At 41.7% G+C, this 23157-nt stretch overlaps 1 protein-coding gene across 2 annotated transcripts in view; it reads left to right on the forward strand.

Moving 5' to 3' along the window:
• LOC132899553 (inactive N-acetylated-alpha-linked acidic dipeptidase-like protein 2) overlaps positions 1–23157 on the forward strand; it is a 711964-nt gene that overhangs the window by 169586 nt on the left and 519221 nt on the right. For both annotated transcript variants that reach the window (XM_060941545.1, XM_060941546.1), the window contains exon 2: positions 3389–3887. In XM_060941545.1, the coding sequence (XP_060797528.1) occupies positions 3397–3887 (491 nt within the window). In that variant the 5' untranslated portion in view covers positions 3389–3396. The remainder of the gene's footprint in view (positions 1–3388; positions 3888–23157) is intronic.

The raw sequence follows: 23157 nt of genomic DNA on the forward strand, positions 1-23157 counted from the left end.
ACGTCACGTTTCCAAGTCTCGCACAAGTCTCGTGAAGATCGTGTGGATAAGCGACGCCTGCTGTGGACCAAACGAACTAAATTCAACATGGCTAAAAAAACGAATAGGCCGATAAGTATAATATTTAATTGCAATTAGTTGCCAATAGGAGTCACGTCACTTATAACACGTTAATTAAGAAATAAAGCAAGTTTAAAAATGACTTCAGTTCTCCTTTAAAATGGGCTGGTCAAGGTCATAGGGATTTTTTTTTTGAGTGTTCCCCATTTCTCCCTGCAATATCCTGTTTTCCTCCAATATCTGCAGTGGTTTTCATTGAGACATCCACTGACTCTGGGTCATGGCCTTTTGATGTTGTGACAGCCATGTAGTGTGTGCGGGTTATTGAGCTGCATTGTACTGAGGAGTGAAGTTTAATGTTGTCTGATACCCGTTTGGGTTGGGCTTGGATTCATTTCCTGATGGATGTTGTTAGTCATACAACTCATGGCATATTGTCTTATCTGCCACAAGCAACACTCCAGCATTCGCTTGCTGCAAGTGACACTGGATACTCTGCCTGTCTCAACCAATTTCAACTACACTTGTGCAAGGAGAATTTTATAAATATTGATTAAAATGAGCATAAAATGAGAAAAAAAAATAGGAAGCATTTTCTGTCTGGATCTTGTACGTGTCAATCACAAAAACTTGTACCTTTTTTTTTGTTTTGTTTTTTTTTTTTAGATAAAAAAGAAACATTTCGGAAATCCAATTTAAGATAATGTAGCCCAGTGGAAAATGCTGCATGAATAAATTGCTCCTCAAATCTGTCTTTTGGATGGTTTGGAAAATTGATTTAGCCCAGCTTGAATGTGCGCAGTGTGTGCACTCCAACAGCATTCCATTTTAGTGTCACTGTCAAATCAATCTCAGGGGAAAAGTCAAAGATGGTACATTCCATTGGCCTTTAATTGATGGCTCTGTTGTGGGGCTGAGAAGCGTTAAATTGCTGACATTTCTGGTGATTGAATGTCAGCTGTCGTTCTGTGAAGAAGAGAGCTGAGCTCCATCGCCACCTGAGTGAATGATAGGAGAGAAGAGGACAGGAAAAGAAGAGGAAAGCAGGGAGGAGATGAGGAGTGGAGAGTCGATTCTGCCCCCAAAGTTTGACAACCCTTATCGTAGCAGGGGTCAAGGGGTGAACGAGGATCTCTTCTCTGCATTCATATCGAAAGTGAAGAAAGATTTGTGAGTCATACAAAGCTGTTCAGTAGCTCATCACCATCTCCGTGTTTTAGACTTTCAACAATTTATTAACAACCATCATTATGACGTTTTTATTTTTATTTATTATTTTTAAAGGTTTTTTTTTTTTTTTGGTTGCTCTTACCTTACCAACCATAGCTGACCTTAGAGTGCTACATCAGTTGAGACAGAAGATTGGTGTGTGTGTGTGTGTGTGTGTGTGTGTGTGTGTGTGTGTGTGTGTGTGTGTGAGGGGGGTTATTACATGGACACAAGTGTTTTACTGGGAAATACGCCACTTGTATTTTTCATACGAGCTACATCCGGGACATGCAGATTCAAAACCATGACCTAAATCCCTATATGTTATTCATGAGGAAATTGACGAATTTGTGTTCATAAATTTGGGTACTTTTTGTTTGTGAGTCTGTCCTATATAATAAAAAGAAAATCACATGCTGGCTTGAAGATATGAAGTGTTGAAAAACTCACACTTTTCATCTGAAATACATTGCGGATTTGAGTGACCTATTTCCCAATATTCTACTCCGATGATGTCACGCCCAGTGTTTTTCCTGCTGACTAGATGTACATTGTCAAAATGGTAAACTGGTTCAAAATTAAAATCGTTTTGATTAACTTGCATATTTTTTTTTGTGAATGTGTCCATGTAATATAAAGAACATTACACAGTGACATGAAGATATGAAGTTTATCTTCTTGTGTTGAAAATATTTTCATTCATTTGCTTTGCTCACTCATTGATATGTTCACCACTTTGCACAATCATGTAATATACTCCTAATATACTTTATATACACACACCAATCAGCAATAACATTATGACCACTGACAAGCGAATAACATTGATTGTCTCATTACAATGGCACCTGTCAAGGGGTGGGATATATTAGGCAGCATAAGAACAGTCAGTTCTTGAAGTTGATGAGTTGGAAGGGGGGAAAAACGGGCAAGCATAAGGATCTGAGTGACTTTGACAAGGGCCAAACTGTGATGGCGAGGTGACTGGGTCTGATCATCTCTAAAATGGCACATCTTGTGGGGTGTTCCCAGTATGCAGTGGTTAGTACTGTCCAAAAGTGGTCCATGAAAGGACAACCAGTGAACCAGCGACAGGGTCATGGGCGTCGAAGGCTCATTGAGTCGCATGGGGCATGAAGACTAGCCCATATGGTCCAATCCCACAGAAGAGCTACTGTAGCACAAACTGCTGAAAAAGTTAATGCTGGCTAAAACAGAAAGGTGTCATACCAAAGACCATCATAAAAATGGTACCTACTGCCATCTGGTGAGGCATGCTGCAATACAGATGTGAGTAGGGAGTCAAACTCTTGCAGTTACCAGAGGCCAACCCCCACCCTAGCTATATAATGGCTAAGGCTACTGAAACTGAGATCGGTGCCACCTGATGTGCCTTGTGGTATGGGAAGGACTTTGATTTGAGGAAATTTGGGTCTAGGTTTAATGGTTTAAATAAAAGAGAAGCAATATAAGATGCATACAGTGTAATATGAAATGGTTCTATGTGCCATTTCCGTGTTTCTGTGAAGTAGTTGTTCATTTTGTCAGGTCATATTTTACTCCTGACCTCAAATTAATATTTTACTTTGTATTGCAATTTGCTTGACACCGTTCCCTGGATGTTTCCTACTTTGCCTGACGCCGAGCTTTTCAAACAGCAAATTTCATTCACTGGTCTCCTTTACAGCTGAATTTAAATGAGTAATAGCCTTTATCCACTGTGAAACTTCCGTGCACTTTTGCAATTTTGTTATTATCACTTGGGCTGGTTTTGGTTTGATGGTGATCACTTTAAAAGGGATGGTTAAATTTAATGGAGTACTTTGATACTGGTCTCCTTTTTTTATGAATTTGATCCCAGGAAGTCGTCACCTTTAATGATCTTTTTTAGCTGCAGCTGTGAACCACTGTGCCCTTCCTGGCTCCCCTGAGAACGCTCGGTGAAATTAGAACAATGAAAGACACACTGGGTATTGAAAACAGTGAAAAAACAGAATTTACAAAATTATAGTCATCTAAGTTAGTCTTCTTATGAGGTGTTTTCTTTATGTTGTATGTTGTGTCCTGTTTGTTGCATATTAATTTGTGTGTGTGTGTGTGTGTGTGTGTGCACGCGCAGGTGAAGATATGGCATACAGGAAGACGCATGCCAGTCAGGGTAGCGCCATGCACCCTCGGGACCTGGAATGTGAGGATCAGCTAGCCACTCTTGATCTAGAGTGGGATATGGAAAAGGAGTTGGAAGAGCCTGGACTGGGCAACTTCCAACCTGAATGTGGAGACTCTCAGATCTTGGGCACCTCATCCAGTGGTGAAATGAATCCAGACCAAGAGTTCATCCAGCCATCTGTGTCCCCCCTTGGACGGTTCCAGCGACTTCAGGAGGACCCCACCAACGTCTTGCAATACAGCAGGAGTGTTCCAAAGGTGCGCAAGATGAATGTTACCTGCATTGTCAAATACCTGCTATTCGGGGCAGGAGCCTTCCTCCTGGGACTGCTCATTGGTCTAAATGCTAAGCGAACTGAGGAGCAGCCGGTCACACCCATCTCAAGCACAGATATGCTGGAAAAGGTTTTACAAAACATCACTGCAGAGAAGATCCACGCATTAAAAAGGTCAGGAAAAATTTTTATATATCCATGACAGTTTGTAAACCAAGTCCAAATTTACACAGGGAAAGTTATGAGTATTCAGACTCGTATTACGCAGCTGCTTAGTTTGATTTACTGCCTTGTTTTCTTGGTTAGTGGGACCTAAGACGAGGTTTTTTGATAGCATCCAGACCTCTGTCTTTTAACACAAGACAGAAGAAGGAAATAGGATTTTTCTTTGCGCTCAAATGTATTACTATAAAAGCAGAAGAGAATGTTAAAAAAGACTAATCTGATGTATGAATAAGACTACGTCAGTCACTACAAATTTGGTTTAATTTGGCAACATGGCTTCTACCCTGATGAGTTAACAAATTATAAACTAGCATATTATACAGCACATCTTATTATTTTGCATTTGATTTGATACATGCATTCAATGCATCATGGGTGGCACGGTGGTGTAGTGGTTAACGCTGTCGCCTTATAGCAAGAAGGTCCGGGTTCAAGCCCCGTGGCCGGCGAGGGCCTTTCTGTGCGGAGTTTGCATGTTCTCCCCGTGTCCGCGTGGGTTTCCTCCGGGTGCTCCGGTTCCCCCCACAGTCCAAAGACATGCAGGTTAGGTTAACTGGTGACTCTAAATTGACCGTAGGTGTGAATGTGAAGGGCAATTTATGCTGACAACGCAGTCCTCGCAGATAGCTTCGCAGACAGCGTCTGCGTAGCGCCCCCACCTTCGCAGACGGTCTGCGCGCACCTCCCAAAAATTGTGACCACCGCAGAAGCCTCGCAGACAGCATCGCAGACAAGAGGGCTCTGATTGGTCCACTCTACATCCGCTGTACACGCACTTCCGCTTCCCTACTTTCCCAGTTTGGTTTGTTTTCACGACCGCTATTTTTAAAAACACGAGCGAAGATGGAGCAGCACGAAGAGCGGTTGATCGAGGAAGTGAGGAAGTACGTACATCTATACGACTCCAGTTCTAGTCATTATAAGTAACCGGAGGATAAACACTCCACTAACCACACCCACCAACTACTCCTAGCGATTTCGCGACTTCGCGCCCCCTTGCGTTGTGGCGGTGAATAACATCGCGCACGCCTATTACTCCCCGCTCAACGATAAATTACAACTGTCTGCGAAAAGCTATCTGCGAAAGCCTTGTCGCAAGAGCATGCAGAGGCCTTAAGTGTGAATGGTTGTCTGTGTCTATGTGTCAGCCCTGTGATGACCTGGCGACTTGTCCAGGGTGTACCCCGCCTTTCGCCCGTAGTCAGCTGGGATAGGCTCCAGCTTGCCTGCGACCCTGTAGAACAGGATAAAGCGGCTAGAGATAATGAGACGAGATTCAATGCATCTTTATAATGTCACAAGATGCTAAGTTGAGGTCAAGGAATTGTAATGTGCCCGTTTTTTTTTTGTTGTTGTTTGTGTGGTTTTTTTTTTCTTCAGTGTATTTATAGTTCACACCTGAATTTCATCATGACATATTATGTATAACTGTCAGACAATCACTGCTGACTTCATACTTTTACTAGCTTGAGTTAATATTGAGCAACCAAAATAAGCTTACAGTTTCAAGATCAGAATTCCAAGTAAAGAAGATTTTAGGCAAACTCTTCTCTGCAGTTTTAACTCTTCTAGTATGTGTAACTCAGCTCTGAGTTGTCAACTGCATCATGTAGAATTAAACCATTACATTACAGGCATTTAGCAGATGCTTTTATCCAGAGTGAAGTACAACATACCCAGAGCAGCCTGGGGAGCAGCTGGGGGTTAGGTGTCTTGCTCAAGGGCACTTCAGCCATTGCTGCTGGTCATGGGAATTGAACCAGTGATCTTTTGGTTCCAAAGTTGCAGCTCTAACCATTAGGCCATGGCGTCCCAACCAGTATTTTGGGGGTGTTTCGAGCTTGAGTTCCTCAAACAGATTTAGCTCATAATCAGTTATGTTGTCCCAAATTCAGATAAGAACTTTTGAGTAGAATGTGCGAGTCATAATAACAAGACACAAACATCTATTCATATCTTGACATTTTGAAACCAATAAAATCAAATACAATTAATTAGCTCATAAAATCATCGCCCCAGAAAGGAACTTTGGGGTTGAACAAAGGAAAAACAGTGGCAGTAGCTTCAAGGGCATTCTGGCCTGCCAAAGGAAGCCATTCATCCCTATGAAACAGATGCAGCTTTTGTCTGAGGACAGGCTCTGTGGGACCATCGAGTTTCTGACAAAGACCGTCCTGCAGCCAAAGTACATCACAGCTTATCCCCAACAGTACAGATGCTTGCTACTAGGTACAACAGTTAAAATTAAATGCAGACAAACCTCAAGTGGCTTGACATTGTTTTAGAGCCAGGGATTAGGGAAAGCATGTGTATTTGTGTCAGAAAGATAACTCGCCATTTAATTTCCACTCAAATGAGACAGTCTTACTCATGCAAAAGTCTTTTTGTTATTGCTGATTCGTTACTTATTTTGGCACATTTATTTTTCAAGCACCGTTGCCAACAGCACCACACAGGCCTTTTTGGAGAAACAGTTAAAAAAAAAAAAGGGCAAACTCAAAATGTCGAAATATTTTGGTTGCTTACTCAGAGCGCTTTTGATGACCTGGTATTCCCAATGTATCTTGCAGAAATAGACATATTTACAAAGATAATTGCGTTATTTACTCTGTGAGCAAAGCGGACAGATTGGTACAATCCATTGTCGGAAATGCTACAATCTATTTTGAGCACTTGTGGGAATAAGTCACAATATAGCGTGAAGGAGGGCTCTAGAGAAAATGAGAGTTTTGTTAAATTGAGACTGTGGATGGAGCTAAATCTCATCTCGTACATTAAGCCGAGGCCTCTCCAGCCTGTCTGAGATGCTTGGATGGAGATTGGAAAAGGTTTTGAAGATCTTCCCCTAACTGGTTCAATGCACATGCTAATAACCTCATTAGAACTAATACAGGACACTTCAGTTCTACTTTGGCTTGCTTCAGCTTTTCTCACCTCATTTTCTCAATAGATCTTCGGTTGCTGGACAAAAAGTGTCAAAGTTTGGAGTAAACAATTAATCTGACATGGGCTAGTATAATGAAAATCTACCAACATGTCAGAAGAGCTGTTTGTCTTGATTGGATGGGGAATCCTGGCAAATTTGTATCCAACCACAATAGCACATGGATGCTACAATTTAATTGACTAATTTACAGAAATACAGAAGTCCTATTTCCATTTCCTGTTCTATTGTTTCTTCACAAACTGCCTCTTCTGTAGGGGTTTCTTTGACACACACATTTATTTCTTAGCATTTACACTTCAAAGAATACATGGGTGAAAAACAGTTCCAGTATAATGAGATTAGTCCAAAATCCCTCAAAGAAAAAAGCTTATTTCCCACTGTTTTTGCCCCTCTAATGGTATTCTTTATCTCCTGCAGACACTCACTCTTAATTGGGGGGATGTAATTGATACAGTGTGGGCCTGGTGAGCATTCTTCATCCCGTGCTGTTTAAATACTGGATCTCAAGGTCAGACTGGGGAGTTCACAGTGGGATGACTGTATGAAGCAGCCAAGACAGACCTGAGCCTGATGGCATATTCTGTTTGATGCAGCCATGCTGGGGTCTCTGAGCCATGAGCCTATCCCATGGAGGAGACAGTTATGGGGCCCTTGGTGTGCAGTTCATCCTGTCTAATGACCAGACCTGCTGTTAAAGCTAATGGCACAATGATGGGGCAGACTGTTGGTATGGATATAGGGCAAGAATCAGCTGCTGTGACGTCACAGAAACATGGTGATTCATTCTGCATGATGAAGATGGATTGTTTGTGTTCAGGGGTCAAAGTAGCAGCATTAACATTGCAGGTGGAAGAATCTAATGTTCAGGAAGCAATAAGAGGGTATAATGGATCTATTCAAAATGATTACCCTTAGACATTTATCACTGTAGCTCTTTCTAACACTGCTTTACAAATGCACCTTTAATTTAGAGACTACGTACAGAATAAAACGCCACTTTTCAGGAAAATAATCCACGATGGTGTGGCCCATTGCTAAACAGAGTTCACTTTACCAACACAAAATTTGATTATTTGCCAATAACAAGGTGTTTATTCCTCTTGTACTACACCACCAATGATTACAATTTATTTATGAGCAAATTAAACACCATACTTTTTGAATTGCATGCAGAGCTGGTGTTATCTCATCTCATCTCATTATCTCTAGCCGCTTTATCCTTCTACAGTGTCACAGGCAAGCTGGAGCCTATCCAAGCTCGAAAGGCTCATAAAATGGGTGAAAGGTGGGGTACACCCTGGACAAGTCGCCAGGTCATCACAGGGCTGACACATAGACACAGACAACCATTCACACTCACATTCACACCTACGGTCAATTTAGGCCCTGTCCACACGGCAATGGATTCAGGTGAATCTGATAAAATTGTTTATCGTTTTGGCCTGGCGTCCACACGGCACCGGCGTTTTGGGTGCCCCAAAACGAAATCTTTTGAGAACGGGTTCCAGAGTGGAAAGATCTGGCAACGGCGCCGTTGCGAAGTCGTCTGGATGAGTAGAACGGATTTGTTTACGATGACATCACAACCACATGACTGTGAGTGCTTCACGCCGGGTAGAAGTGTAATGAACTCGATGCGAGTTGTCAACAAATCCTATAACTTGGTTCATGAAACGCACTTACAAAATATTTTCACTGTGAATATTTATTGTGTAATGGTGCAAAGTGAAAGAGAGACAGAGAGTGAGAGACTCTGCCCTTAGGGCAGAGTCAATCCCGCCAGCAAAAATAGGGAAAAAAAAGGAGCGATCTCACCTCTTGAGATGTTGGTTTAAGTCCTACAATACATTCCTCAAAAAGGGCGTAGAAGAACAAATTAATCCTTCAACGTGTAGCATTCAATTTATTCCGGACCATTAAAGACGCTGCCTTCCGCGTAGAATCATACATCATCCTCGCCGCCATATTGGATGGGGCAAAGCGGAGAATAAAGATGCCTCATTCATGTGCTGCGTTTAACTGTACCAACAGGTTTACCGTCCAAACGAGATCACATGGGATTACCTTTCACAGGTGAGACTGGAAAAATACTTTTCATTGTATTTGGTCATTATAACGTAACTTTACGAACAGATTTTCCTGACTTTGTGGCTAATATGAAGTCTCGCGCATAATAGTTTATGCGCATGCGTCCTTACTTCTTCTATTGTCCTGGTGTCTCCGATGGGACTGTCTTACAGCGCAGCTAGAGGTGTGGCATGTGTATTGCATCGTTTTCAGCAAGCGTTGCGTTGCCATATGTACCTGATATTTTACTGATCCGTTGCCCATGTGGACGCGATATTTTTTTTAATAACATCTCGTTGCCGTTGTCGTGTGGATGTAGCCTTAGAGTCACCAGTTAACCTAACCTGCATGTCTTTGGACTGTGGGGGAAACTGGAGCACCCGGAGGAAACCCACGTGGACACGGGGAGAACATGCAAACTCCGCACAGAAAGGCCCTCGTCGGCCACGGGGCTCGAACCCGGACCTTCTTGCTGTGAGGCGACAGCGCTAACCACTACACCACCGTGCCGCCCAATAATAATAATAATAATAATAATAAACAACAACACCTTCTGACCAACCAGATTCAAGGACGGAGCAAGTCCATGGTATAATAATGTGTGCAACCTTAAAGGAACAGTCCACCGTACTTCCATAATGAAATATGCTCTTATCTGAATTGAGACGAGCTGCTCCGTACCTATCCGAGCTTTGCGCGACCTCCCAGTCAGTCAGACGCAGTCAGATGCGCTGTCACTCCCGTTAGCAATGTAGCTAGGCTCAGCATGGCCAATGGTATTTTTTGGGGCTGTAGTTAGATGCGACCAAACTCTTCCACGTTTTTCCTGTTTACATAGGTTTATATGACCAGTGATATGAAACAAGTTCAGTTACACAAATTGAAACGTAGCGATTTTCTATGCTATGGAAAGTCCGCACTATAATGACAGGCGTACTAACACCTTCTGCGCGCTTCGGCAGCGCATTGATCAATGCGCTGCCGAAGCGCGCAGAAGGTGTTAGTACGCCTGTCATTTTAGTGCGGACTTTCCATAGCATAGAAAATCGCTACGTTTCAATTTGTGTAACTGAACTTGTTTCATATCACTGGTCATATAAACCTATGTAAACAGGAAAAACGTGGAAGAGTTTGGTCGCATCTAACTACAGCCCCAAAAAATACCATTGGCCATGCTGAGCCTAGCTACATTGCTAACGGGAGTGACAGTGCGTCTGACTGACTGGGAGGTCGCGCAAAGCTCGGACAGGTACGGAGCAGCTCGTCTCAATTCAGATAAGAGCATATTTCATTATGGAAGTACGGTGGACTGTTCCTTTAAGGAAGCTTTTATGTTTCTACCTGATAAGAATCTCTATCTGTAAACATGGCTGGCTATTGAATTGATAGGCTTAACTTTGGTAGCACAATTGCTCTATCTATTGTGTGCAACAACCATAAAATAGACAGCGCAGGCTAATAGTATGTAGTGCAGAGTTTCATATTGGCAACCCTGCATGCTGTGAACAGTCCCAATCTTTAAAGTGTGCAATATAGATTAGTTCTAGTGTGAAATGTAACACATTAGATCTCTCTGATTAAGGTTCTCAGCAGAATCTGTATATCGAGGCAAGCACTACAGGTGAATAGGGTAATTGTTTAAAACAATTGATATCACAATCCATATTTGCCAGCTGATTGCTGTTATTCTGACTTTGTGTGCTAGAAAAATTTCAAAAAATGACATTTATTTATGCAATCAAGACTTTGTGGAATGAAATGTGTATAAATTTACATTCTTCGTAAACAAAAAATGCAGTATTCTTTAGTTTGTTACAATATAAACCTTTACAAACGATTGTGTATGAAAACTACTACTTTATTGATTAATCAAGAAACGAAATTGAATGTAAATCCAACAATAAACTTTTGGAGACATTCTGTCAGTAATGTTGGCTGCAAACGGATGTAAGTGCAAGAAATGTGTTTATTAAAAAACAACAAACAGGTGCACAATCCAAAATGTTAGGCCCTGGTCACACTACAGCTCACAATGGTTTTGTGAATACTTGGCGATGAAAAACTGGTAGCATCGCCACCAATCGTGTGATGCACAGCAAATGTTCTCTAAGCTTTGCAAGGTGTTTTTTGATGTGTGTTTCCGTCGCATGAGTGGACAAAAACGTCAAACATTTCAATGCATGCATTGAAACATGGTGGCGATGTTTGTTTTTGTCGGCAAACTAAGCGGTGAATACTCACAGGTGGGAAGCTCGGGGAAGCATGGCCACCAAAACATTTCATTTTCATTGAGATTCTATTGCAAAGCATCGCAAGCTGTAGTATGATCATAGCCTTAGGCAGAAACAGAAGGCAGGCAATGGTCACATGAGGCACAATCAGACTAGAAGAGGCAGAGACATCAGGCAGAATCCAAAATACAAAAGCAAGCCAAAATCCAGAATAACAACATGAACAAAAAGGATTGGTAGGGTCAGACACTAGGCGCTGAGCAATACTTCGCAAAGTCTGTGTTTTTTCGGAGTCCTTTTATGTGTGCGCCGTGATTGCACTCTGATCAGGGACAGATGCATGTCATAATTAGTCCTTGTGGCACGTGCACCATACATGTGCGTGGACGAGAGTAACAGCTCGAGGCATGCCAAGTGCCCTGACGTGACACGTTCCTCTTTTTAATATGCTTCTTTAGAATAGAAATGAACACATAAAACTTCATGAACGCAAGTTTTTGGAGATTTCTGATGCTGGGTAGTTTGAGAGAAAATAATACACTTTTTTAAAAATATGGTTGATAAAAGAAACTAAGAGGTATAGTGACACAATGATGTAATGATGCATAAATTGGCATACAGCAAACAAATTTTTCAGTGATTATTAGATGTGCTGTATGGGTGGGGCTTAAGCTTTCCTCAAAGGTGCAAAGTTTTCGATAATGATGTGGTCAGGAGTGGACAAGATTTTTTTTTTTTTCCTGCTGAATTTTGACATTTTTATTAATATTGTTAAAGAGACGAAGTAATTTTAGATGCAATTTATCCGAGAATCATAACCCAAATTGTTTCTATCTGTAGTGTCTTGTCTTGAACAATGTTAGATTCATGGGCGTCCAAATCATTTTTAATGGGGAGCACACTGGTGGGGGGTCCTCCCCCCAGAAAATTTTTAATTAATTAGATGCCATTTCCTGCATTCTGGTGTATTTTTAACAGGTTGTTAAACACCTAATTTTACCTACAAAAGTCACTTAATTCAATGACTATTTTAGAGACTCAACAATAAGTCCTCATTCAACTAGTCCATATGTTCATCAGCCTGTTTTTAAACCCACTGCTATGCCTAAGATAATGAGATGAATGTGACACAATTTATCACCAACAATTACTTTATGGGGGCAGCACGGTGGTGTAGTGGGTAGTGCTGTCGCCTCACAGCAAGAAGGTCCGGGTTCGAGCCCCGGGGCCGGCGAGGGCCTTTCTGTGTGGAGTTTGCATGTTCTCCCCGTGTCCGCGTGGGTTTCCTCCGGGTGCTCCGGTTTCCCCCACAGTCCAAAGACATGCAGGTTAGGTTAACTGGTGACTCTAAATTGACCGTAGGTGTGAATGTGAGTGTGAATGGTTGTCTGTGTCTATGTGTCAGCCCTGTGATGACCTGGCGACTTGTCCAGGGTGTACCCCGCCTTTCGCCCGTAGTCAGCTGGGATAGGCTCCAGCTTGCCTGCGACCCTGTAGAAGGATAAAGCGGCTAGAGGAGATGAGATGGGAATTACTTTATGGGTGCATTTTACTTTTTATTTTGTGTTTCCTTTTTTATTTAGTTTTAGATGTAACACAACATGCCACTGGGTCAAGCAATAGTGACACTCAACTGTATGTTTAAAAATAAGAATATTCATAATTTCACACAATGACCAGGCATGACATGGCATCATGCAAACTTCATAACACAAAATCACACTGTGTCAAGCAACGGTGACACATAAAAAATAACTTCACACAATGAGCAGGTGCAATTTTGTTCACCACCAACAGTGACTTTAGTGGGTGCGTTTTACTTTTTTCCGGTTTAGTGATACTCATAACAAAAATGACATGGCATCATGCAGTCTTCATAACACAAAATTACACTGGGTCAAGCAATGACACATAAAAGAGAACTTCACACAATGAACACATGCAGTTTTGTCAACCTACATGCAATGGTGGTACTACAGTAGCATTTACAGATTAGTATAACAAATAGATTTATAGATAGAACTCCTTCTTACATTGGTGCCACCATAATTTCTACCACTTCATAACTTTTATCCCCCTCTCCTTCACAATCCACCTGGAATAACATCCATCTCTCTCCATTGCTTTCCTTTCTACTATTCCTTCCCCATACACTGATTTCCCATGTTACTTTCCAGAAAACTGGTAAAGACCAGACAAAATAAGTTCTTCAAATCACAACAGGGAATCAATAAATATCATCAGCGCAGACTTGACCTCATTCTTGGCATTACAATAAGGTCGGCCTGCTGGGTTTGAATTAAATGATAGCTAACATTAAGCTAGCTGATACATCTCCTAACATTGACTAGCCAGCTAACTGCACTAACATTTCCATTGGGACAAAAACCCCTGTCCTGTGGGGAAATTTTGACTGACTTTCCGCTTCTTTGTAAAGAATGTCCATTGTGTCTGGGGAGGGAGCAAATACTGCAAACAATTCATCATCAACCAAGAATACCCCATTAGGCTAAGCTTATTTCATTGTTTAGTTGAACATTAATTTAACGTGTCCTAGGGTTAATTTTGAGGGCATATAACAAAAGAATAAGGTTTTAGCAAAAGCTAGACATTGTGAGGTGGCAATGGGGCTGATGTCACCTCCTCCACTTTCGAGCAGCTGCACCAAAATGTCTCTGCTTGCACTGAAATTCACTTCACCTGCACGCGGTGAGTGGTTGTAGGTAACGCCCGGAAAACCCGGAGTGGCTTTTCAGTGGTATGTGTATTCGCTTATCGATCAAGTGGAATGGATTCTTTCACAAAGCAATAGAAACGGTGCTGGGTGAACTCATATTTTATGTTAAATGGGGGGGGGGTCCAAACGAAGAATTATGAAATGTAAAGGAGACACGTCCCCTTCACATTCAATGGTGGTGACGCCCATGGTTAGATTAGATCAATAGAGCTTTTTTCGAACCCAGCGGCCGGCGAGGGCCTTTCTGTGTGGAGTTTGCATGTTCTCCCCGTGTCTGCGTGGGTTTCCTCCGGGGGCTCCGGTTTCCCCCACAGTCCAAATACATGCAGTTAGGTTGATGTGGGGCGGCCTTGGGCTGAGGTGCCCTTGAGCAAGGTACCTGACCCCTGACTGCTCCCTGGGCGCTGTGTGTGGCTGCCCACTGCTCTGAGTGTGTGCGTGTGTTCACTGCTTCAGATGGGCTAAATGCAGAGGATGAATTTCACTGTGCTTGAAGTGTGCATGTGACAAATAAAGGTTTCTTCTTCTTCTACCTGGAGCCCCGAGAAAGCTTGCAATCCATTTATTTATTTTTTATTTTATTTATTTATTTTTTTAAAATATGTGTAGATTCGGCGGCACGGTGGTGTAGTGGTTAGCGCTGTCGCCTCACAGCAAGAAGGTCCGGGTTCGAGCCCCGTGGCCGGCGAGGGCCTTTCTGTGTGGGGTTTGCATGTTCTCCCCGTGTCCGCGTGGGTTTCCTCCGGGTGCTCCGGTTTCCCCCACAGTCCAAAGACATGCAGGTTAGGTTAACTGGTGACTCTAAATTGAGCGTAGGTGTGAATGTGAGTGTGAATGGTTGTCTGTGTCTATGTGTCAGCCCTGTGATGACCTGGCGACTTGTCCAGGGTGTACCCCGCCTTTCGCCCGTAGTCAGCCGGGATAGGCTCCAGCTCGCCTGCGACCCTGTAGAACAGGATAAAGCGGCTAGAGATAATGAGATGAGATGTGTAGATTCCATGACTGGTTCCTGGGTTGACTTAACAAAACAAACGAACAAAAAAAAAAAAAATCCTACTTTTGTTTGTTTATTGGTCTGTCTGTCTAGCTAGATCGCTACTTTATTTTTACTTGACTTTTGACGTTAAAGCTTGTATCACTAAGAGCACAGTTATAAACCATTGAGACATGTATTATCAGTATCCATTCCGTTATTTCATTCATTTCTCCGACAAATGACTTCCATAAATAAGTGATGTTCTGTATGTTGGTATTTAAGAAAAGTGTTTTAAATGTGTGATTGTTTCCCACTTTAATATGATGGCGGCATGAAAAACCATTTATTTTGCTGGCTTGTCAGCTTTTTGAATAAGTGAAGAGTTCTTCATGACCATTTTAAAAGAAAATATAGCACTTCAGTTAAGAGACATCCATTTGCACGTTCCTGTTTGAAGTAGACACAGTAAATGCACATTGGATCCATTTAGGTAAGATTGCAGGCAAATACTTGGGAGATGTTTTAAAGCATCATTCATGTGCTATGAACACAGTGAATCACTATGAAGGTAAGGATGGAAAACTTCAGATACAACCTGCTTTTACAATCAGCCCCCAAATATAATTGAGCCCTGTTCACTCTTTTGTAGAAATGAAAGGTCACATCCTAAATAAAACCTCACAGGTTTGACAAATGATCCTTAAAATGTTCCGGAAGGTTTTTACAACACAAATTTGGTTGAAGGGTAGATAAGGAATCACCAAAACGCCTATCTGGAATCGAATAAATTTGGTCTTGCAGAGCCTAAATGCTTCAAAATTGGTGCATTTTGAGTTGGTTTGAATATTTCTGAAAATGTTTAAGGTGCCGTCATTAATTAAATTAATTAGTTGATGAGAGCATGTTGTGATCAACATGACGCTTCGATTGCTGTAACCAAACACCTGGGACCAATCTATCACCTACAGTATAATAAATTTCGCCACACCCCTCTCATCATTTCCGCAGTGAGTAAATTGTGCTAGTGTAGTGATTCGCAGCGTCACCTCACAGCAAGAACGTTCTTGGTTTGAACCTTGCAGCCGACCGGGGCCTTTCTCTGTGGAGTTTGCATGTTCTCCCTGTGCCTGCATGGGTTTCCTCCAGGTGCTCTGGTTTCCTCCCACAGTCCAAAGACGTGTGGATTAGCACAACTGGTATGAATGTGAGTGTGAATGGTTGTTCGTCTTTGGATGGATTGGTGACCTGCCGAGGGTGTACCCCACCTCTCACACAATGTCAACTGGGAATGGCTTCCCCTGAGACCCTGACAGATAAACCATATAGATAATGGACAGAGAGATGGATGGATTAAACATGATGTAAATGTGACAGCAAATGACATTTGATAGATAAGACTTTCATTCATTCATTCATTCATTCATTCAATCATGGATCTCCATTTCTGTCTGTCTCGAGCTGTATGGACACATTGGACATAGTTCATTTTCATCCAGTCCGTAATATCACTCATCCATGTCCTTCGTTGTTTCCTGCTTCTCCGCTTACCCTCTACTTTGCCTTCTAAAAGCTGCTGTTGCAGCTCATCTGCTCTTATGATGTGTCCAAAGTATTGTATCTTCCTTTCCTTAATGTCACATACCTCTTTCTTCATTTGTCTTTCAGTGTATGAGAGACGTATCATTCTTCTGTATGTCCACATTTCAAAAGCCTTCAACTTGTCTATAGTCTTCGTGTTTGTGGTCCATGTCAATGATGCACACAATAGAGTAGATAATATGTAGCATCTGATCAGCCTCTTCCGGAGAGCTGACTTGAGCTTTCTTGATGTTAACACACATTTTTTTTTTCTTGTTGAAAATTGTCATCTTGTCGAACATCTGTCATCATCTGTTAGGATATGACCCAGGTAGGTAAATTATTTCACTTGTTCTAATACCTGTCCATCCACAGTTCTACCAGGCTACAATATTGGTGGAAGAAATGTGAATAATTTGAGATATGCAGATGATACTGCACTGCTTGCAGAGTCACAGGAGAAACTGCAAGAAATTGTCAACAAAGTGAAAGAAGAGTGAACACTATGGCCTGAGAATGAATGTGAAGAAGACAAAAACAATGGCTATTAGCAGAGATGAAACACCAGATGTGAAGATAATTGTGGATGGGCAGAGAAGACTTTAGGACACAATTAAAAGCATTTTATTTATATATATATTCTGCTGAAAATACCATTACCAATCTCGTATGTGGAAACTTGATGACTTTTACAAACTGCTGAGGGTCCTTCCATAAATGTTAAAGGAGAACTGAAGGCAATTTTTTTTATCATCAAAATTCTATTTATCTCATTTTATTAAATATAGGAATGCATTTTTGATAGCTATTTTGTCACTGCTACAGCAAGTTATGAGTGTTTTGAAATATGCTATGTAATATCAGTCCATATGTCAAAGCAATGGCCATAAATGAGATTCGTTGAGACCTGTGTGAGACATCATAGGATGGAAATAAAACGTACAGCGGAAATCAAAGTGACCATCTGCCAACGTTGTCAAAAGACGCACGCCCTCTTTCAAATGCTGATGTAATCAAGCCAAAAGTTGTGTTTGTTTTGATAGCAATCAGGAAAGTTTGAAAAAAGTAGGCAGTAATCATCATTTAAACTTGTTTTTGTGCAACATGTTGTTTGGAAAACAGTTTTCGAAATGGCAGCACTGACACCTGGCTGACATGTCACATTTCGAAGTCTTGCACGAGTCTTGTGAAGATCGCGTGGATAAGCGACGCTTGCTGTGGACCAAACGAACTAAATACAACATGGCTAAAAGCCGAATAAGCCGATAAGTATAATAATAAATCGCAGTTAGTTGCCCATACGAGTCACAATTTAAGGTTACTAAAACTGAAAACGTAATTGAATAGCACGTTAATTAAGAAATAAAGCAGGTTTAAAAATGACTTCAGTTCTCCTTTAAATCAACATCTCCAAACACACATTTAATCATTTTATCTTCTTTTAGGGGGCGGCACGGTGGTGTAGTGGTTAGCGCTGTCGCCTCACAGCAAGAAGGTCCTGGGTTCGAGCCCCGGGGCCGGCGAGGGCCTTTCTGTGTGGAGTTTGCATGTTCTCCCCGTGTCCGCGTGGGTTTCCTCCGGGTGCTCCGGTTTCCCCCACAGTCCAAAGACATGCAGGTTAGGTTTACTGGTGACTCTAAATTGACCGTAGGTGTGAATGTGAGTGTGAATGGTTGTCTGTGTCAGCCCTGTGATGACCTGGCAACTTGTCCAGGGTGTACCCCGCCTTTCGCCCGTAGTCAGCTGGGATGGGCTCCAGCTTGCCTGTGACCCTGTAGAAACAGGATAAAGCGGCTACAGATAATGAGATGAGATGAGATCTTCTTTTAGCTGCTTTCCCATTAGGGGTTGCCACAGTGGATCATCATGATCCCCATATTTGATTTGGCATCAGGGGATAATTTGTTTGGAAAGAAATGAATAGCAGTAATTGCTATACAAGATAGAAATTGAGTAGAATTTGGTGAAGATTGTATAGCACTGGTGGCCAAAGTGGTCCCGCTACACTTTCCAGTACCCTGAATACTATTTTGATCTAGATAATAATAATAATTGCATATTAATCATTATTAATAAATAATAATTAAACTATTTTCCTGTATGACTGGCTTGGACATCTGCTAAAATGGTGACAGGTTACTGCCTAGACCAAGCAGACTGTTACAGACAAGACTGAAACATTCACAAGTCCAAATTAAACAATATCAAACAGGCCTACCTGCAGGTGCATGTTGGATTTTGCATGCTTTTGAAACTGATCCCTTTTTAGATTGTGTCCAGAGATCCCATCAATGAATGACCTGTTAAAATTTCTCAGAGCCTGCAAGCAAGATTCTCAAGTCCAAAAGACCGCACAATGCGTGTTTTGCACATATGCACCCTCTTAGTTGTACACAATCCAATCTCCCAATTCCCTCTTCCACCTTTCAACTGTATTTAGCTGGGGCCCATGTACAGTGTTGTTGTTGTTGGAAACATGTGGGACTTCTGCCATTTTGTCATGGGTCACTGGCCAGTACCGAGCACACACAAACGCAAACCTTCTCAACATTCATCACTCAGTACTTTCATGTTACCAAAATGCAGAAGATCTACAGTAGCATCCATCGATAAGGTTTTACTAAAGACTTAGGCATCATGAAAATTAATTTACAGTGGCAAACCATCAAGAAAAGCATACATAAATATGAATGGCACCTGGCATGGTCACAAGGAGCTCATTAAAAGCTTGTCTATTACACCCACAGTCATACGGTACTGTGCACACGTCTGATTTACAGCCAATCAGAATTCAAGAACTGTTACTGTACAGCCCACTACACAAGTCATGAGTGCTCGTGTGTTGACTGTTTATCCAACTGCAGTCAATATGATACCATGTCCAAATTGCAGTTTACAAGGGACAAAGGCGCCACATTGTTTGTTTTGCATCACAGTTGGGGGAATTTGGTTAGCAAATTGCGATGTGATATCGAACAAATTATTCCCTGGGCATAGGTTTTTACACCGGATGCCCTTCCTGACGCAACCCTCCCCCGATCTATCCAGGTTTGGGACAGGCACTAAGACTACGTTCAGACTGCACCCTGAAACGACCCATATCCGATTTTTTTTTTTGCCCATATGCGACCTGTATCCGATTTGTTATTGACAATCTGAACGACACAGATCCGATTTTTTTCACATGCGACCCAGGCCGCTTGGATATGTGGTCCTAATTCCGATGCATATCCGTTATTTTCACATGCGACTGCAGTCTGACCGGACAGGTTGCATTCATGCGACCTACACGTCATCAACAAGAGACAAACGTCACTATTCTGCATTGGCTAATCCCGCCTCTTGGGTGGAAAACAACAACATTTGTACAGTTTTCAGAATTTAAATAGACTTTTATAGAATTGATCAAGTTAATGGTGGATTTGGTAGGGACCTGGATGTTGATCTGTTAGCCTGATTAAATAAAACAGTTTCTATAACTGATTTATAACTTAAACCATCCTGTATTACAAGATTATAAGATTGTTCTGGAAATTTCCAGTAATTTGACACCTTCGGTCTCATTAGTCTACTGCCCACATTAAGCAGATTATTGTGTGAGTTCCGCCGCCGCCACAAAAACCACATCACCAGGTCTCACCTCATCTCCATGCTTTACTTGCAAACTTGAAGAGTGCGCTTTTTTTTTGTTTACGTATTACGTAGATGTGCTTATTACGTGTCAATTCGCGCATGCGGGACACTTTTGGGTCGTTTTCTGTTCATATTGGAGGTCGCATACAAGTCTAATATAATTGGTAATGTGAACGGCCTAACAAAAAAATCGGATTTCACAACAAATCGGATATGGGTCGTTTCAGGCTGCAGTCTGAACGTAGTGTAAGAGGATACTACAGTAGCTTGTGCAACCCTAGCAACTGGGTATTTTACCTAACCTGCATGTGGGAGGAAACTGGAGCACCCAGAGGAAACGCATGCAGACAGTACTCAACAGTGCTGCTGTATAAGGATATAATTTAGGTTTACTTAAAGGACATGGGACATGAAACATAAATGCACGCTATATCAGTTTCTTTCCATTAAAAATATGAAATAATTGCGTCAACAAATACAAAATTATCTATTAAATTCAGCAAAATCGTTATATTCGTGATGATTATATGGCATTTCTGCTCGAGCTCCGATATGCATATTTTACAACCGGAAAAGCCGCTGTCACGTGATCATACGTCACAAAAACTTTCGGGCACAGCACAAGCGGGTAGATGAATATGGAGAAGTGGATGACAAGAAAATTGTTTTTATAGTCTTTAATGTACATTGAACATCATGGTGTATTGTGCTGCTTATGGTTGCAATAATTCCAATGGGAAATGCCCTGGAGTAAGTTTTTTTGCATTCCCCAAGGACCCGAAGCTGAGGAAAGTGTGGGCTCACTACTGTCGTAGAAAAAACTTTGTACCTACTGTTTCCCACAAACTGTGTTCGGACCATTTCACTGAGGATTCTTTCAACATTAATAATCAGGTACTGAGCGATATTAATTGCCAAGCCAAATTTAAGAGGTTACTTAAAGATGGAGCCGTTCCCAACGTCCCAATTCAGGAACAAGACGGCGGAGTGAAACCCGAAGTGCTACGGCTACCACGAGGTGCATTCGCTAAGCGACTGAAAGCCGAGGTAAGGATTAGTATTATAATTTTATTTGTATTATAATTAAAAACATCGGTGACGAGAATAGGCCATATAGCCGGGTTCATGGAGGCAGTGATAGCGCCATAATATACAGGGCCTAACATTCCTACAACTGTAGAGACAGTCAAGAAATCCTGTAACATTAATGGACATTTAAATAAATGTTATGTTAGTAAGTTTGTTTAACTTTTCTTAATTTTCATCTCTTTCGCCAAACGGCGTAGTGTTGTTGGCTGTGTGATGGCGTTTCGCCATTTTGAATGTTTTCATCTCGGACTCTGGAAGCATTGTATCTCAATCAATCTCGAAAAATATCAGCAAAAAAAAAACCTAGCTTGCAACGGACTTTAGCTAGATCTATGATGAACTTTCAATGTATGATACAAAAATAATACTTCTTTCAACAGATCATTAGCCTTTGAGCAGAATTGTTTTTAACTTACCGGGATGTGTTATCGAGCCGACCGCTTTCAGTTTCATGGGGATTGAAGGAACTCTCACTCTCAGAATCATCTGACCCGTCAGAGTAAAGACAAGATCTGTGTTCGTGTGAATTTCCAGCTATCGGTTCGAATTGATAGGGTCTAACTTCACATCTCTGTGAAACATCGGGAATGTCATTGTCGATGGTGTCCATTTCGGTAACCTGTTTACATTAGATACCCAAGCGCTGGCTCCTTGGAAAGTTTTTGTGACGTCACGGGTCACGTGACCACCTAGCTAATTAACGAATCATTGTTTTACGCTGATGTATAAAAAAGTTGAATAATGTGGTGATTTTCACATTTTTGACGCCCTGCAGTGATTTAGATGACATTTCTTATGTCCTTTATACATAATTATACCCAGAAAAAAATCCATGTCCCATGTCCTTTAAAAAAAAATGGGAGACTTCACTTGAACTCAGGGTTTTGCTGTAGAAGAAGAAGCCTTTGTCACACGTACACTCAAGCACAGACTTAAGCACACAGTGAAATTCCTCTTTAGCATTTAACCCATCTGAAGCAGTGAGCGCACACACACACCCAGAGCAGTGGGCAGCTATGCTACAACACCCAGGGAGCAGTTGTGGGTTAGGTGCCCTTGCTCAAGGGCACTTCAGCCCATGGCTGCCCCATGTTAACCTAACCACATGTCTTTGGACTGTGGGGGAAATTGGAGCACCCGGAGGAAACCCACGCAGACACGGGGAGAACATGCAGACTCCACACAGAAAGGTCCCCTTCAGCCATGAGGTTCAAATCCGGAACTTTCCTGCTGTGAGGCGACAGTGATAACCAGTACACCACCGTGCCTCTTCTTCATTTTATCATTACGCTTAAATTGAGTGTCCACCATGCAAGTCTCTGTGAATGAGCTGTTATAGGAATGATAACTTGATTTACATAAACCTATCATTTATGTCATAGTCTTAAATATTCAGATCTTTGTTGCTATAGAAAATGAAGCAAAATCTTCTGATTTCAGAATTCATAATGGCATGTTGCTTGTCACATGTACGCTACTAAAAATCCCAGTAGCCCCAATGTAAAATACCATCCCTGGTTGTTGTAGTGGATTATTGTGACTCATTTTATTCAAGTCTCTCTTGAGAGAAAATTGTCTAATCCTGGTGAGGCTGGTAATGTGTTCTGAGCCTGTGCCAAATTCAATTCATATAGACACTTTCCAACTAATCATCAACTCAAGCCATATTAACCTTGCTGGTAGGGTGCCAATCAGGGTATCATCAGGAGAGATGACTGGCTAAATACAGCATTTATGAATAATTATCTCAGGGTGGCAATCTTTCCAAAACTCTCATTTAGTTTCTTGAGCTAAAATAGTTCATGTATAACATTAATGGTGTTAGTGGGTTCTATTAATGGGATGCTAATGGAATTGATTGTGACTTCTACCAAGTATTGATGACCTGAAGACCAAGAAAAGGGCATTGCAATTTGCAGTGTTATTACCCATAATCCCAAGAGTATGGTTCACAGTTTTTA

Source organism: Neoarius graeffei, chromosome 15, assembly GCF_027579695.1.
Source record: "Neoarius graeffei isolate fNeoGra1 chromosome 15, fNeoGra1.pri, whole genome shotgun sequence".
Lineage (NCBI taxonomy): Eukaryota > Metazoa > Chordata > Actinopteri > Siluriformes > Ariidae > Neoarius > Neoarius graeffei.